General features: G+C 45.9%; 1 protein-coding gene and 1 long non-coding RNA gene across 4 annotated transcripts; both read right to left on the reverse strand.

Moving 5' to 3' along the window:
* LOC110435033 lies at positions 217 to 4,212 on the reverse strand. The gene is made up of 3 exons (XR_002452688.1): positions 3,909 to 4,212; positions 3,712 to 3,794; positions 217 to 2,220 (listed from the first exon to the last, which is right to left on the reverse strand). It is a non-coding gene; the product is annotated as an uncharacterized LOC110435033 (long non-coding RNA).
* On the reverse strand, positions 4,863 to 17,479 carry LOC8078375 (F-box/kelch-repeat protein OR23). 3 transcript variants are annotated; one of them, XM_002453609.2, is made up of 2 exons: positions 16,444 to 17,435; positions 4,863 to 5,479 (listed from the first exon to the last, which is right to left on the reverse strand). In XM_002453609.2, the coding sequence occupies exons 1-2, from the start codon at positions 17,433 to 17,435 to the stop codon at positions 5,191 to 5,193; spliced, it is 1,281 nt and encodes a 426-aa protein (XP_002453654.1). In that variant the 3' UTR covers positions 4,863 to 5,190. The 3 variants fall into 3 exon arrangements, with proteins under 3 accessions (XP_002453654.1, XP_021315656.1, XP_021315655.1); XM_021459981.1 differs by lacking the exon at positions 4,863 to 5,479 and adding an exon at positions 5,498 to 7,832 and having other exon boundaries at positions 16,444 to 17,479; XM_021459980.1 differs by lacking the exon at positions 4,863 to 5,479 and adding an exon at positions 7,954 to 11,201 and having other exon boundaries at positions 16,444 to 17,479.

Below are 17,783 nucleotides of genomic sequence, written 5' to 3' on the forward strand. Positions count from 1 at the left end.
GACTTTCCCTTCTTCATTTAGATCAAGATATCCATTTGTTGGCATGGGAATTTTGATACGCTTGGCATTCACCATGTCAAACTTCTTAAGCATATCATGGGTGTACTTGGTTTGGCATATGAAAGTCCCTTCAATTGCTTCATTTGAAATCCAAGGAAGAACTTCAGCTCACTCATCATGGACATCTCAAATCTCTTGGTCATGATCCTACTAAACTCCTCATAATACACATGGTTAGTACTACCAAATATTATGTCATCGACATATATTTGGCACACAAATATAGCATTTACAACTTTGTGAGTAAAGAGTGTAGGGTCAGCTTTGCCTATTTCAATGCCTTGTTTGAGCAAGAATTTCTTAAGGCATTCATACCATGCTCTTGGTGCTTGCTTAAGCCCATAGAGTGCCTTTTGAAGTTTGAATGCATGGTTAGGGAACTTGGAATCTTCAAAACCCTGTGGCAACTCCACATAGACCAAATCTTATATTAGGCCGTTGAGAAATGCACTCTTGACATCTCTTTGGCTTGAAGTCATGATGGGCGTCAAAGACCAAAAGCATTCGAATTGCTTCAAGCATTGCCACTAGTGCATATGTTTCTTCAAAGTCCAAGCCCACTACTTGAGCGAAGCTTTGGGCCACCAATCTTGCCTTGTTCCTTGTCACCTCACCATTCTCATCTTGCTTATTGCGGAAGACCCACTTGGTGCCAAGGACATTTATTTTAGGCCTTTCCACCAAGGTCCATACTTGGTTCCTCTCTAAGTTGTTGAGCTCTTCTTGCATAGCCATGACCCAATCTGGATCTCCAAGTGCTTATTCTACCTAAAGAGGTTTCAAAGAGGAAACAAACAAGTAATATTTGAAAAAACATATATTAAATGAGAATGAGTTGTTACCCCCTTTCGAATACTCCCAAGGATGTTATCAACGGGGTGATCCCATTGTATAGTTTGGCGTAGCCTTAGATGCTCAACACCTCCTTGTTTCTTCTTCTAGACCTTCATCTTAGAGACTTCCACACTCGCATCCCTCTTAGAGACTTCCACACTCTCATCCGTGAAGAGATAATTGTAGCCCATTTCACATAATTAAGAAATAGACAGTAGATTGTACTTCAAGGAATCAACATGTAAGATATTTGTAATTGAATGGTCAAGTGTAATAGCAACTTTACCAAGACCAATAAACTCTATTATAAAGGCCCACGATAAGATAATGTTTTAGATCAGCAAGAAGAAATCTCCAAAGTCTATTTCTTTTGTACGCCAATAAATTCACGACCACCGCATCTCCATACCGAGCCTTCAGTCATGCATCTCGTATCCAGGCAGAATTAAAAATTGATATCACATACGCAACTTGGCATTGCCTAATCTAGAGTGTAAACACTCAATGGACCACGGTGCATGAAACAAGAGTTATAGTATATATATATATATAATGCACCAATCTAGGATCAGGAACGAACCCTGAAATTGAACTATATAGTTCAATAAACTCTAACTTTAACCAAAGGAGAGTCCTTTTCACTTTCTACAAAAAAGAGATAGGGCAACTGTTGAATCGACAACTCAAGCAAGAATTATTATCCCTAAAGTAAGAGAGCAACATAATTAGTAAAAACTTGCCATAAAAGAACTTGTATAACTATCACAAGAACCATCCCTATGAAAATGAAACATGATCGGCATCACCCATTGTACCCTCAGCAAGGAACAAAAATCAGCAATAATGATTGAGTAAAAAAACTTGTATATGCACCTTGCCAGAAAGCATCTCTGATACAACATCCTCACAAGCCCGGAAACAGTAGATTAATTGACAAAACACTCTCACTATGCTATGAGTTATTGAGTTCATAAAAATCTTTTCTAATTCAATTAAGCAAGCTCTTATCCAGTATATGTCCCAGAAGAGCTCAAGCATATTTGCATTTCAGTGCAGAAAAAAAAAAGAAAGAGAGTTCTCAAATTCAACTTAGCAATTTTGATCAGGATTAAAATTACATACAAAACTCACCACATTAAACAAACTATTATCACATAGAGACAAAAGAGCGTGCTTTACCATCCAGCTCTTAGCAAGTTGTATGTCAAGATCAAAAGAGTTGTGCTTTATCACCTTCTTCGTGATCACATTGCCTAAACCCATCGCAAAGGCGCAGACTTATATCGAAAACTCTTCAGCCTAGCAGGACCAACTTTTCATTACAACCTACAAGACACCAATAGGAAATCAGATCAATTCAAGTATAGTGCACAAATTCTGTGTCATTGTGAATAGACCGAGCATCTCCATTGAAAGACAACATGATAGATGATATTGCATCGGTGTATGGCAGGGCTCAAACACCCTAATGTCCACAAAATCCAATGTAATGAATACCCAATGCCCTACATGACTATTTGATGCTACTAAAAACGAACTCACCCACCTAAGAAATGTTGTCTTGATTGGTGCTGCAAATTGCTGCCTGTGTACATAAAGGAGTTCAGCAATGTGTCTGTTCAGATAAGTCGATACATTCAGAACTGCCCATGAGAAGGCAAAGAACCCAGCGGGGCTCTCCAAAAAATCAGTGCAGTAATTTTTGTGTTCCTATAGTGTTCCTAATTCCGTAGAACCGACAGTGATCAAATTGCAATGTTTGGTTTAGCTAAGGATATATCAAAGTCTACTTGTGCTATGCGATCTTGCATGTCTAAATGATGTCAGGACTCAGAAGTCAAAGATCAATATTCGATTTAGGTAAAGGATATGTCAAAGCTTGTATGTGTTAAATAAAAATAATTCTACATTACAGAAATCCTAAATTGATAAATCAACACAGAGAATCATAAAGCCTTTTAAAAACACACCCAAAAAATCATCTGGTGTTTTGATAGAGAAGAGCATGAAGCATGCTAAAGAAAATATCTAAATGGAAACCAAGTTTTACCGTGCATAATTAGTACCTGTCCTGCCAACCTAAAGAATGACTGTATGAGATTCCTGTATGGAGATATAAGATAATTTGGTTTCGCAAATATATTTAGATATATAAGACAAGGTCCACCAGAGAACAGGAGCAGAAAGGAATAATTTGGATTAGCGAACTCGTGTATTTGTAGGGTAGGGAGCTGTATGTACAGGAAACATTCAACAGTTTATTTCCAAGCTATATCAGAGACTTTAATTCATGTCTTTTATTTGCATCGAAGAAAACTCATCCAAGAATGAGATTGTTGGCCTGACAGAAATGTTCAAAACATGATGAATTTATAAAATACTATTGTTCTTCAAAGAATCTTACATCTTATACATTCCTTTCCTTGTAAGGACTCTAGAGATATGTATTATTCAGATTCCCTTTGCTACTTGATCTGTGCAGTTCTTTTTCCTCTTAGAAAAAAATCATTGAACTTTATACTACGCAATAAAAATCATTGAACTTTACACTACGCAAAAAAAAAATCAGACGAAGTGTACTTATTTCTTTCCGCTAAAATGCTTGAGAAAAATCCATTGCCATCATCAAACAGTAACATCACACAATGCCCACCAAAATTGGATGCGGATTGGATTGGTTATGGAAAACGCAGGCCAATAATTCCCTTATATTCGGATAAAGAAAGGGACTACAGCAGCGGCAAGATTTGTGAACATCAACTGTAGAAGAAAGGCAGGCAATAGAGAGATTAAACGGAGGCAGCTTCAGGAAATGACCTTAAAGATGAAGCACTCATGCTGCTCGGCCTTGGTGGCGATCTTGACGCCTTCTTGGATAGAATCGCCTTCGTCTGATCCCTCTGCACACCATGGAACCCGACAGACAAGATCATGAAGAAGTTGAGATGGCGAGGGCGAGGGTGAGGGCGAGGGCGGTGCTCCACGGATTGCAGGGTTCTGGCAGTGCCACCCACCAGTAGAGATGGTGATGATCGTCGATCTACTCCACGGACTGCAGGGTGAGGGCGAGGGCGGTGTTGGTGGTGCCGATGGTGGGTGGCACGCGGCATCTTTTGCGAGGAAGCAGAATGGTGGCAGCAGTCGCAAGAACTTCGTGATGGTGGTGACGGGCTGAGGAATCGGGAAGGAAGGCCAAATCCACCGCCTGAGGAGTGCAGGGGAGAAGGCAGACCGATGTAGATTGTGCTGATTGATTCGGTGATTGCGGGGCGAGCGGCGGGGGATCGCAGGAGGGAAGTCGCGGGGCGAGCGGCAGGGTATCGCAGGCTCGGCAGAGCCAAAATTTTTGTTACGTCGATGAAATTTTATATCAGGAATTTTTTTCTTTTTTTTTAATTTCATTTTACACCCTTCCACATCTCTGATTATATATTATTCTCTATCGTAAATTTGCATCAGAAATCCTTTCTTGTTTTTTATTTTAATTTTCACTCTTTCACCTCCTACGGCATTGGTTGTTTCGCACGTAGAGGAGAGCGGGAGCGACCCAAAAAAGTCACAGCATCTGGTGGTCTTACTTTTGTTCTTTTCAGTTGTAGGAGAATATTGGGGTTCTGCCCCCGCTGTGCATCTATTCTAACACCTAAATCTGTTAGGGCAATTACGTGTTTACAACCAAGGCCCAATAGCATCTCAAAATCACTGACTAAATTGTTACATTGCTTAATATTTATCCAATTCTAAAATTTGCTGCATGTCATTAAATTTCACATATGTTTTGCCTATTTTGTTGTATATCACAGATTCTACGTGTCCTGCCTGTAGCAGCTCACAGACACTTAACTAGCAATCTTTTAAAAATCTCTGAGAAAAACTATATTCTGACCAGTGCCAATCTAAACGTTTAAACAGACTAAACGATCACCTATCTTTTAGCTATTTATTCAGAGCCATTTAAACAAACTAAATGATGATTAAACAGGATAAACAGCTGATTAAACAGATACGGCAAGCCACCATACACCATTTACACGGCGTTAAACAGGCGAAACAGCAACGTAGGTAAACAGTGGTGCAATTTGTATCTTGTTAGCAGCAATCACATTCAGCACCAAAGACACCAATTCTTGCGATGTAGGACATATGTTACCTCTACTGTGTATATACACGCTAGCACATAAACTTTCAACTATCTGCTGGGAGCACTTCAAGCATTAGGCATTTTCAGCTATATTTGCAATCGATTTTCGTGCTTGTCACCTGAATCTTTACAGTCAATAGTGACCACCAATCGATCTACAACTCAACTGTACACAGAGCTGCAGTCCTGAAATCAATGGGTGCACCAACAGGTGGATACGTGGTGAGCACTCTCCATTTCTTCGTCACAGGGTTGTACACCTGAAACTCCATAGCCAGCTTCTTCTTCAGCTGCCTCCACGGACCAGAGGCTTCAACACGAACTTTTGCAGATCTGAGCACGTACAGTTCCCCGTTCATTGGTATGAAACCGCAAGATTCAGTGTTCGGGATCTTTCTTCTCGTGGTTGCCTCTTTCAGCCACCTGTTTGAAGTGAAGTCATACCTGAACACAGTCATGTAGACAACATAAGTGACATGAGTCTTGAGCCAAAAAAATGACAGATTTTTTATACAAATGGTAACATAGGATGGCCTGAATACAGGAATGGGGCTTGAATGATAAGTTAATAACACTTGTAAATTGCAAAACATGAACATGCACATTTCAGAAAGAGCAAAACGATTTAGATATTATAAGACAACAAAAAATATGGTTTCAGTTGAATAATAAGTTAATAACGCTTGTAAATTGCAAAACATGAACATGCACATTTCAGAAAGAGCAAAACGATTAAGATATTATAAGACAACAAAAAATATGGTTTCAGTAAACAAGCCATTAGCTGCATGCAATTAAATCATCCCTATATGGATGTATCAATTCATCTTAATGGAAGGTAAGAGGAATTTGTTGTAGACAATTCCAACCTCTTGAGTGAGCAGCGCTGAAGTTAAAGGCCCAAACATAAATTCGGTTGACATGTGGTTACTCTTCCCTTATAAAATTAAGTCGTCCCTAAAGAAGGGATGCAAAGCCATCTACTGGCAGTGATGAGGTGGCCAACTGCATAGGACCCTTACCATTGAAAATATTGTCATAACGATATAAGAGATAGTATCGGACAAGTAAGGAAGTAAGTCGCTCACATTCTACGATACGGCGTGAGCGGTGAGGAGAGCATAGAGGTGAGCATAGTAGGGGATATCGAGGAAATGGTGGAGGGTCGTGGTCTATGTAGATGGCGGCTAAAGGATTCGGCGCCACCATCAAAGAGGAAACCCATACCCCACACGGGAAGGTTTATTCTCTTCAATGTTTACAATCCCAAACTAGCTTGCACCTTATAATTTAGGTGGACATGCTAATTAAAGCCATGTAGCGGAACTTTTCATTGAGACCACGTAAGATGTTAAGAACAAGGGTGCGGTCATGGACAATCTCAATGAGATCACCGAGGGCATCAGCTATGCCCTTCATGCAGCGACAAAACTCCCTGATGGAGAGATCTCCTTGGACAAAGTTGCAGAACTTGGCGTTGAGGTGGACGGCACAGGTCTCCCTGTTCCCGAGGAACTGCTACTCTATGCCTAGTGGTGCTGCCACACTCGTGGACGGTCTCCATGAGGTCTGTCATGATGCTATTGAAGAGCTAAGATAGGACAACACAATCCATGCGACACCAGGCAGGGACGTGGAGGGTGATGGCATCGGGGAGCACATAGTGACTGAGCGTGAGGAGGATGTAGCCACGCCACTTGTTGTAGTGGGGGACAGGAGATCAAGGGTGATGGGGACGAGTGCCTTGATGTTCTGGACTGCAGCCGCCAGAGCATGAAGATGGGCGATCGTAGCAGGCTTGTATTCGGCGTCCTAGTCCTGGTCTTCATGGTAATCCTCTCGTTCAAGCGGCGAAGGTGCACGGCGTGCACAGAGGCACCAGCCTCTTCTTCGAGGTGTGCCGCGAGATCGTGCTTGACCTGGAGAATGCTCAGCTTCACGCACACGCTCTAGGGCAGATGCGGTGGCAGCGATTGCAGTGCCATCTTCGGCGGCACGAGCCACGGCAGCATGAGCTTGTTCAGCTGCACAGGCCGCGGCTTCCTTGTTCTGAGCGTCTGCAGCAACAGCATTTCAGGCAGTGTCCTCATTGCGTTGGGCACCAGCTTTCTGCCCTGAGGCAGAGGTGGCTGTAAGCTCGGAGTCAGAGGAAGGCATGATGGAGGAGCAGAAGCGATGTAGGTCAAAGGACCGAGAAGGCGATAGATACCATATTAGAGAAGGTATGCCACCCAAATTGTAGATATATATTGCATTGAGCCCAATGGGCTGATTATATTCGATGCATAGGACTAACAACCTACATTAGTAGGCAACGTGGTACAAATCATACCTACATATATGCAGCGTTGGGTAGCTTGGGCTAAAGAGGGCCCAGCCCAACTACAGCTACAAGGCCCAATGGGGATGAAGGACTAATTCTAACGTTAACAAACTTGCCTAATAACTCCTTAAATTCCCTCCCATTGCCACCATGTTGATCAGCATGCCGCCGGTGTGGCTCCCTCCAAGTATGAGGGCTGGGCTGCCGCCTAGAGCGTCAGTGATATTGCCAGCCCACGAACAAGGCCGCAACACTTCCATCCTTCCAGACAAACAGCTTGTCCTCGAGTGGCCTCTGCTGCAGTACGACCCTCGCACAATCTTGGACAGGGCCCAAAGAAGCAAGGGCCCAAATTGGACAAGGAAGCCAGAGTGATCCTAGCCACCATTCTGTGAAGGAGGGCTGGAGGCAAAATCTCCCGCAGCAAACTCCACCATGCGGTGCTTCTTGTCCTGCTCCTGGGCCAGCAGCAACCTGTCCCATATCTCAGGCCTGGTTTAGTTCCCAAAAAAATTCAAGATTCCCTGTCACATCAAATCTTTGGACACATGCATGAAGTATTAAATATAGACAAAAACAAAAACTAATTGCATGTAATTTGTGAGACGGATTTTTTGAGATTAGTTAGTCCATAATTGGACAATAATTGTCAAATACAAACGAAAGTGCTACAGTAGCCAAAGCCAAAAAAATTTCGCGAACTAAACAAGGCGTCAGCAAGGAACTCATCATGGCTAGGAACGCGGCCGATCAACGACCAAGCACTGCAGGTACATGACAATGATGCGATTGGTCACCTCCAACTGTCTGTCCATCTGAGGATGGAAGCCTGAGTAGCAAGAGCTGGACCCCCACTAGCGTGAACACCTCCTAGAAGTCGGTGAAGACTGGGTCATGGTCACTCACAATTGAGCAAGGGATGTCGTGGAGCCACATGATGTTGTCAAAGAAGGAACATGTAACAGAGCAGGCGGAGAAGGGGTGGCTCAAGGCGATCAAGTGCGCCAGCATGGAGAAGCGGACCATAGAGAAGCAATCCATGACTCTGAGAATGACTGACTTGTTGCCCACCCAAGGAAACCCCTTGACAAATGCATAGTGATGTCACTCCAGCAGAAGACCTACCAGATGGAAATGCTCCGTCTTGATGCGCTGGCAAACCACACAGCCGCGGATGATGTTGTGCGCTAGCCAATGGGCATGGGCATTGTCGAAGGAGGCACGCATGTGATGAAGTGTCTTCTAGGTCCCCTCATGGCCGACCTCATAGGTATTGCACCATAGGGTAGAGGAGACGGGGACAAGGACACAGCCCTGGAAGAGCAACAGACCATCGACCAGGGACAACTGGTCGGGGTCGTGCCCACGGCCAGCTACCTCCAGAGGTCTTAGGCCTGTAGATCCGACTAAAGTTTAGCTCACAGGGTGTCAAAGATGCTAAGTGCGGCCCCGGAAGCGCATGCACAGCCACGGTGTCCTCATCCCGACGTCTGTCAAAGTCGGACAGCTACAGGAAGGGAACATCAGCTCTTGCTTGAGGGCCATGAAGGTTGCGACGTCCTCCACTGACCATGAGAAGGCCTCTGAGGAATGTCATCAATGGGTCGGCCACGCCACCTAGCCAACGATGAACTTCTGATAATACCCAATAAGACCCAGGAAACTAGCAGGGCACGTGTTGTGCATGGGTGTGGCCAAGCCTCCACGCAGCCACCTTCTCCGAATCCATGGTGATGCCCTTGTGTAGACAGGTAACGATAGGGACAATGCACTGCACACCCAATGAGGGGAGTGGCCTTTCATATATATAGCCGAATAGGCTTGGAGTACAAGTATATTACGTACAATACAAATCAGCCTATACATATCTATGTATATATCTATGTATATCTCTAATACCCGCCCGCAGTCACAGCGGGAGAGTCTCAGACGCAAAGACTGGACCTAAATTCAGTAAACAACTGTACAGGCAGCCCTTTGGTCATGATGTCCACAAACTAGTGCGATGACGAGACATGGAGCACCCGAACCTATCCCAGAGCAACCTTGTCGCGAACAAAGTGAATGTCAATTTCAATATGCTTCGTACGCCGATGATGAACAGGGTTACCCGTCATATAAATTGCTCTGACATTGTCACGGTAAACAATCGTCACCGAAGTAAGAGTATGAAGCTCCTAAAGTAGATGACGAAGCCAACATGTCTCAGCAACATGATGTGCCACAACCCGGTATTCTGCTTGTGCGCTAGAACGGGAGACAGTAGTCTACCATTTGGAGCACCAGGACACCAGATTATCGCCAAGATAAACACAGTAGCCCGACATAGACCGTTGAGAATCAGGACAGCCAACCCAATTGGCATCCGAGTAAGCAGTGAGAGTATCAATTAATCCAGCACTGAGATGAAGACCAACGGATATGGTGGCCTTGACATCGCAAAAATCCATTTGAGCAGGGCAAGATGAGGCTTGTGTGGATCATGCATGAAAAGATAGACCTGTTGGACAATGTCAGGACGAGTTAGGGTGACATACTGGAGAGCACCGGAAAGACTACGATACTGTGTTGGATCCGCAACAAGTGAACCATCGGTAGCTGAGAGCTTCGTACGGGCATCCACTGGAGTAGTTGTAGAGTGACACTCAACCATACCGGCACGCTGTAGGAGGTCCACTATGTACTGGCAGTGAGATAGAAAGAAGCCATCAGCGGAGCGAGTGACAGAAATCCCAAGCAAGTGATGAAGATCCTCGAGATTCGTCATGGCAAATTCTGAGTGAAGGCGCTCAGCTGCTAAAGAAGAGCTATCGAGGATGCTATGAGAACAATATCATCGACGTAGAGCAATAGGTAAGCAACACTGGTTCCCTCCTTGTACACAAAGGAATGAATCTGACACTAAAGCAACAAAGCCCAAGGTTCGAATGAAGGTGGTGAAGCGCTGGTGCCATGCACAGGGTGTTTGCTTGAGCCCATACAAAGATTTCTAGAGCAAGCAGACATGATTCGGTGCAGTCGGATCGACGAAACCTACTGGCAGTAAACTCATTCAGATGACCATGAAGAAACACATTCTTGACATCCAACTGATGAATTGGCCAGGCACGAGAGGCAGTAATGCTGAGAACAACTCGAATCGTTGCTGGTTTAACATCGGACTGAAGGTCTCATCATGAACGCCATACCACTAAGAAAACCCGCGAACAACCCATCGAGCTTTGTGGCGAGCAAGAGAGCCGTTGGAGTGGTGTTTATGCTTGAAAATCCACTTGCCGAAGGCGACGTTGGCACGAGGCGGTCGAGGAACAAGACGCCAGGTGCCATTAGCAACTAGTGCCTTGTACTCATCCACCATCGCAGCACGCCAATTAGGATCAGCAAGCGCGTTGTGATAGTTGGCAGGAATTGGTGAAGCGTGCATGGTGGAGTAAGTCAAACGCTGCAGCGGAGGTGGAAGTGTGCCAATCTGTTGCCGCATCACGAGGCGTGAAGAAGTGGCGATCGGCTCTAGTGACGGTGGAGAGGCCATGACCGGTGGAGCGTTGAGCAACTCCAACAGTGCAGCAGGTGCAGCCGATGCTTGCACAAGACGAGGATGCCAACTGTACTGATGGATGATCGACGGTCGGCAGGATGCTGGCCTGGCGTGGTAGAACACCAGCAGCAGCCAGTGAGGAGCCGGTACGTGCTGGTCCAGCCGCTGGCGAGGGTCGATAGTGACAGGCGCAGGTGCCTGGAGAACTAGACTGTGCCATAGCTATCGTCGAAGACCGGCCGGGCAGTAAAGGGTCGGCCCGAGGTGCCATTCGAAGTAGCTGGCATAGGTGTAGAAAATCGATCCTGTAATTAAAAAAAATCAAGTGACTCCATAGGTGGTTTTGCAACCGCAAACGGAAAGTGAGATTCATAAAAAATGACGTGATGAGAAACGATCACTTTGCGAGTGGAGAGATCGAGACATCGATAGCCCTTTTGTGAGTAGGGATATCCGATGAACACACAAGCTCATGATCGAGGAACAAGTTTATTGGGTGTCGTGGCACTCTGATTTGGGTAGCAAAGACAGCCAAAGACACGAAGCAAGGGGTAGTCAAGCATCTTATGATATAGTAAGTGATAGGGAATACCATTATTGATGGAAGAAGATGGACGCCGGTTGAGAACAGCAGCAGTGGCCAAAGCTTCTGCCCAGTAAACTGGAGGTATGGCGGCATGAATCAAAAGGGTGCAAACAATGTTGTTTAACATGCACAACATCCGCTCAGCTTTGCCGTTTGGGGTAGACATAAAAGGGCAAGAGGTGCGAAGAAGAATGTCGTGGCTACCAAGGAAGGTGGAGGTGGCAACGTTAACAAACTCAGTGTCGTTATCCGCCTAAAAACACTTGACAGGTAAGCAGAATTGGGTGTGAGCATAGTTAGCAAATTGAACAATATGTGCATGAGCTTCAGATTTATGCCAACGAGGGAACGTCCAGCAATAATGACTATAATCATCAACAATCACAAGATAATATTTAAAGCTAGACACGCTAAGGATTGGAGATGACCAAACATCACAATGAACAAGTTCAAAAGGTGCTGAAGAGTGGGTAGGGCAGCCGTGTATGTTTGCCAAGTTGACAAGTGTGAAACAACACGGTCCGCATTATTACAAGAAATAGCTGAAATTTTATTGAGGGTATCTATGGCCGCAGGCGCAGGATGACCAAGACGGGAGTGCCACAATGACAATAAAATGGCGGCGACATGACATGCGGCAGCAGGTGGACTGGAATGGGGAAGGATGTAGAGCTCCCCGCCACTATGGCAGTGCAGAACCTCAAGCCTAGTCTGTAGATCCTTGATAGAGAAGCCAAAAGCATCAAACTCAATAGAACAGTTATTATTGCGAGTAAACTGATGGACGAACACATAACAAATTGCAAACAAGATGTGGAGCGACAAGAACATTATTAAGCTGAAAATTATGATCAGCTATTGGAATAATGGAAGTGCCATAACTAGAAATTGGAATAGATTCCCCTTTGCCAACTGTGATGAAGGACGACGAATGAGTGAGACGGGAAAGAAGTATACTGTCGTTGGAAGACATGTGGGATGTCGCTCCTATGTCGAGAACCCGGGGGCTCGCATTCGCACCTCCCTGCAGCGCCATCTGATTGAGAGAGGCGATGAGCACCTTGATCCCAGCCGCCGAACACAGATGTTGGGGCGAACGCCGTATGTGCCTGCAGCAGAGGCGCCATTGGGGGCGCCATTGTGGCACAGACTGCCATGGGGATAGACCAGTCCACGGGTTCATGCAAACCCACGGGCCAGTTGGTTGAACACCAGGGCGCCCTCCCGAGAAGTCCTGGGACGCACAGGTTCCTGCTGCTGGTTGTGGCCACCCTTGCCCTTACCTTTGCCCTTACCCCCCCCCCCCCCCCACCACCACCACCACGATTAGGGTTCAGGACGGAGGAGGAGCGGCAGGAGGGGGAGGTACAGGCAGCAGGCGCGGTGGTCGTAGAAGGGCCAACAGCAGCGAAGGCGGTGTCTTAGAAGACCTTGGCGTCATTGACGAGGTGAATCTCCTTGAGCTGAAGGGTGTTGTGCGCCGAGATGAACGACAGAAGGACCACGGAAGTGGTGATGATGTCCGCCGTGTTGGCAAATCACAGATTGAGGCCGCGAAGAAGGTTGAGCACAAGCTGAGGCTCAGAGATGGCGTGGCCAATGTCGAGGAGAGCATCAGTCATCTGCTTGATCCATTGGGCGTAGGCATCGATGGAGAGATCACCCTGGGTCATAGAGTGGAATGCTTGACTAAGGACGATGACACAGGTCTCCTGGTTCGCCTGAAACAGGTTAGTAATGACGACGTAGAGATCGTGGGCAGTCTGATCCGGCTCCATGGCGAGGTCGAGGATGTTGTCATCGGTGCAGCCATATATCCAGCTCCGGACGCAAGCATCGTGTTGTGACCAGGTGCGATCTGCTGGACGTGGAGGGACGGAGCTGTCGATGTGGCCAAGCAAACAGAACTTGCCGCACATTATTAATATTGGATTTGTCAGGCAATGCTTTTGGGTCTAATGGCGTATGCTTTTGGGTCTAACTGCAGACCGGGTAATTTTGATCAATATTGGATTTGCCACGCGATGGGGCTGGCAGCTATTTGCTAGGCGATTTGGAGAACCGGAAACGTTCTGTGTTTTGATAACAAGAGAATTAAATCTCCTACCAAGATTGTTTGTATGATTTGCTCTATCATCATTTTCTGGGCAGGTCTATTAAAGGAAGATCTGGAGAAGCAGGTAATCCAAGGGGTGGAAGCTGTGAAGACGATTGCCTTATTCTTCCACAACAAGGACCTGGAGATGCAATCTCAAGATGATCACCAGTTGGTTCCTTATGTCGGTTAGTTGTGAGGGTATCAGCTGTTTGTGACCTGCGTGCTGTTTGGGCAGGAGCCCTGTATTGCGGCCGGTTTTTTGGTACTCGCTGTTCGTTCATGAGGTTGATCCCTTGGTGAACATTTTCATGGACATGTTGCCTTGTACATGCTTTTGTTAACGTTATCGTTTAACCGCTGAAATCTGTAATTTCGTAACATTTGCAATGAAGTTCAAACTGAAACATAGATAACTATATCAACAACACCTTCATAAAAAATCTTTATATCTAGGTCGTGGTTGATCTTTTTGTATAAGGTGATTATTTTTACTCTCTTTTTGCAACCCTCTTATTTGTCTATCTCACTTTTAAAGTTTTCTCTGATGGTTCCATCTTCCATGGTAGTGGCTAAGTTTGACATGGCCTCTTTGCTCCACCCTTCCAAACCCCAACCAACTTATCAAAATACTAAAGGACACTTGGATCCAACCACAACTAGGCCCCCAATCTATATTTTTGGATATGTACTAAGAACCAGGAGGAAAAATCTGCAGTGAAGACCTTATTACGATGAGCTATATGCAGACTGTTACACAGATCAATGCGCCAATTACCCGGTTTGCTTACACTATACCAACAATAACCGAACAATGTAATAAATATCTGAACAGATATAGAGTGCTCTTAACACAAATACAGCATGCTTACTCCATATCTGTAATACCCACATAACAGATATTTGAACAGAAATTGAGATATCTGTAAACTGAAGTGAACGTCTGTACACAGTACTCAGTCCAAAGGATGAAATGGTTATTCATTTTGATGGCCACCAAAGAAGCAAATAAGTTGTCAGACTTATGTTAGCTATATAGTCACATGTAAGTTACTACTGTAAACAAGAGTCGTAAGTGGAGACTGGTGGGTACTCAAGGCAACTTATACCTCTACATTTTATTGACCACAGAAAAAGGCTTTATGACATGCTAGTGCTACTATGAAATTCCTGAATCCTGGCACAATCTCACTGTGTGGCTGGCACAAAAAAAACTCAACCTACAAAGAAGACCTTCTCATGCAGGTTGAGAAAACCCCCAAACCCCTGCCCCACCCATACACAGCGGCATGTAGCCTATATGAGAACGACCACAACTGGCGCTGGACCTTAGACCTGTGCTTTGGTGTGGGACAGACGAGGTGCTGGACCTTAGACCTGTGCTTTGGTGTGGGACAGACGAGGGGATTTTAAACCCCCAGCCTAAAAATTTGCTCCCACGGGGAGTCTAACCCAGGACCAGAGGAGTGCTACTCAAGCCACCTAACCAACGCAGCTAAAGGCTCTTTCGCATGTGGCTGGCACTTGACAAGGTAAACAGAAACAGGCCAAGTTAATGAAACTCGGGTCTTGTATTTTAAGTTCATTATTTACTAGGACTGTCACCTTAGACAAATGTAGAAACTTGTGCATGAAAAAAGAGCCATATAAACAACTTTACTGCAATATTATGAACCAAAGAAAATGTAAAAGCCACCAAAAATATTGTGAGTAATCCAAATTAGATAAGAACTAGTACACATTGACTTCTGATCATCAAATTTAGTAGATTCATATATCCATAATATGTAACTGCTCTGTTCATAATTTCAGGAAAAAAAAAGAAAAAGAGATGATAATAGGCTCTGTAGTTTTAACTAATTTGCCATTGCAAACAGTTGACAATTTCAAGGTGAGAAGATATAAAGCATCAATAAATTGATCATACCAGAATGGTCTTTCTTGACAAGTGGGTGACAACAAACTATGAAATCGCACATCACCATTCTACACACTAATAGAACCACCAGACAATGAAAATCCAGAAACCAAAACAGAGTTCGCTTCACATGTTCCTCCAATGAACGCTCATAATTCTCCGTTTGCAGATATCCCCCGCAATACAACACGGTTGCATCATAAGCACCAGGATAACAACAATCTTAAAACACAACAGGAAGAAACACAAAGATATCATTTTTTTCTTCAATTATAGTTTGTCAAACAAAAGGCAGGGCATCCTCAAAACGATCAGATACTGAGCATAATGGAAGACTACGCCTCAGTGGCGAAAATTAGAGCCAAGCAAAGTGAGAAGCTGCTCCCTGCCAGTCCTCAAGCCCCCCACATGTCCACTAGATTAGATTAATTTGGACTCTTTGATTATTAGACAATCAAATAGAAAAGAAAGGTAAACAATCAAACAGATGGTTCAGCCTCTTCAGTAACGAACATGTGAAATTTAGAGTGTGTTTGGTTTGAGGAGCCATTCCATTCTACATGAGGTGATGCATCATGAGTCCATTCCTCAAATTTGGTGGGATGACACCATTCCTCATACTAGTACTAATTATTATCTTGTGAGGAATGAGGTGATGATGCATCATTCATTACACAAACCAAACAAAAAAGTGAAGAATGAGTAGATGATGGACTAACTCATTCCTCAAACCAAACACCCTATTAGTAACTAAACTGGAGCATGACAACCACAAAACAAAAGTCTACACTATGCAAGTAGAAGTAAAAATGGAAGGTAGATTACTTAGCAATCACTCAAATACAAAAAAAATCATGAAAATAACTACTAAGTTGAAGCAAATAAAATAAACAGGAACGTGTGTACAAAGAATTACAAGCAAGGAAAGCAAAAGACAATTCCACTGACCTGAAGACATTATTGTCGTCTAGCATGAACACCTCGGTAATTCTTCCATCATCTGCAGATACAGATGCAATGGGGCCAAGACGCCTCCTCTCCCCTTCCTCCCACATGTCTCCAATCATCCTCCACTTACCACTCCATAGTCCAAGCGCCACCGCATCCCGGCAGTACACATCATTTGGCACCACGCCTCCCAACGTGGTGTACCCGTCGTATCCACCCATCACCCAGAACTCATCCTCACCACCGTCCCCTGCTCCGCGTGCCAGGAACCCCACGCACCCAGCCCGATCACGAGGCATCGAGGCACCAACGTGCCACGACTGCGCAGTGGCATCATACCACTCGGTGCTGTCGGTGCGGCTGCCGTTGGAGGGGAACATGGGGTGTCGGGACCCACCACCGGCGACGAGGAGCCCGCCAGCACTGGGCGTGTGGGCACACGCGAAGCTCCCCCGTGGGAGCTGCATGTCGGGAAGGCGTTCCCAGCAATGTCGAGAATTGGCAAGGTCGAGCCGGTAGACCGCGGCCGAGGCGGAGGGTTGCCCCAAAGGGTAGCTGCGGGCGTCGAAGCAAGATCCGCCGAGGACGTAGAGGTGGCGGCCAACGGCGATTGCGGCAAAGTTAGCGAGCCCGTAGAGCTGCGGAGAGCAGGGGAGCGGCGGGAGAGGCCACCAGGCGGTGGGCGCGGCGGGGTCGAGCAGGATCGGGGAGGCGAGGGAGGGGTCGGTGGGGAAGAGGCAGAGAAGGTGGCGGCGCGGGAGGCGGAGGCTACGGCGGAGCGGGAGGAGCGTGGCCGCGGAGAGGAGCAAGCACCACGCGCGCGAGGTGGCGCGGAGGCGGGACTGGTCGGGGAAGGTGAGCAGGCAAAGGATGACAGTCGCAACGTCGTCCGGGAGCCCCGGGATTAGCGACGCCGCCGCTAAGGCCGAGCTCGTACGCGAGGCTAGGGTTCCGGCGTTGCGGCCGGAGTCAGAGGAGGACGACGAGGCCATTTCGGTCCCCTCGTGGCCTCGTCGCGGGATTGACTCCACAAGAGGTCTGAAATCTCTACCTTTCCAGTCCCGGTCAGCTCGGGCACACGATAGCGCCCCGTCACCCAGTAACCCATTAACCGTTTTTTTTTTTTTTTGATAGAACCCATTAATTAACCGTTTGAAGAGGTCTGTCTCTACCTTTCCAATCCCCGTCAGCTCGGGCACACGATAGCGCCCTGTCAGTCCGTCACCCAGTAACCCATTAACCGTTTGATGATTCGCAGTCGCAGGCAAGCAAGGTGACGACCGATGATGATGCTAAAGCGTAGCCTTCGGGTCATTGTTAACTACTCCCTCTTATGTCAG

This window comes from Sorghum bicolor, chromosome 4 (genome assembly GCF_000003195.3).
Source record: "Sorghum bicolor cultivar BTx623 chromosome 4, Sorghum_bicolor_NCBIv3, whole genome shotgun sequence".
Classification (NCBI taxonomy): domain Eukaryota; kingdom Viridiplantae; phylum Streptophyta; class Magnoliopsida; order Poales; family Poaceae; genus Sorghum; species Sorghum bicolor.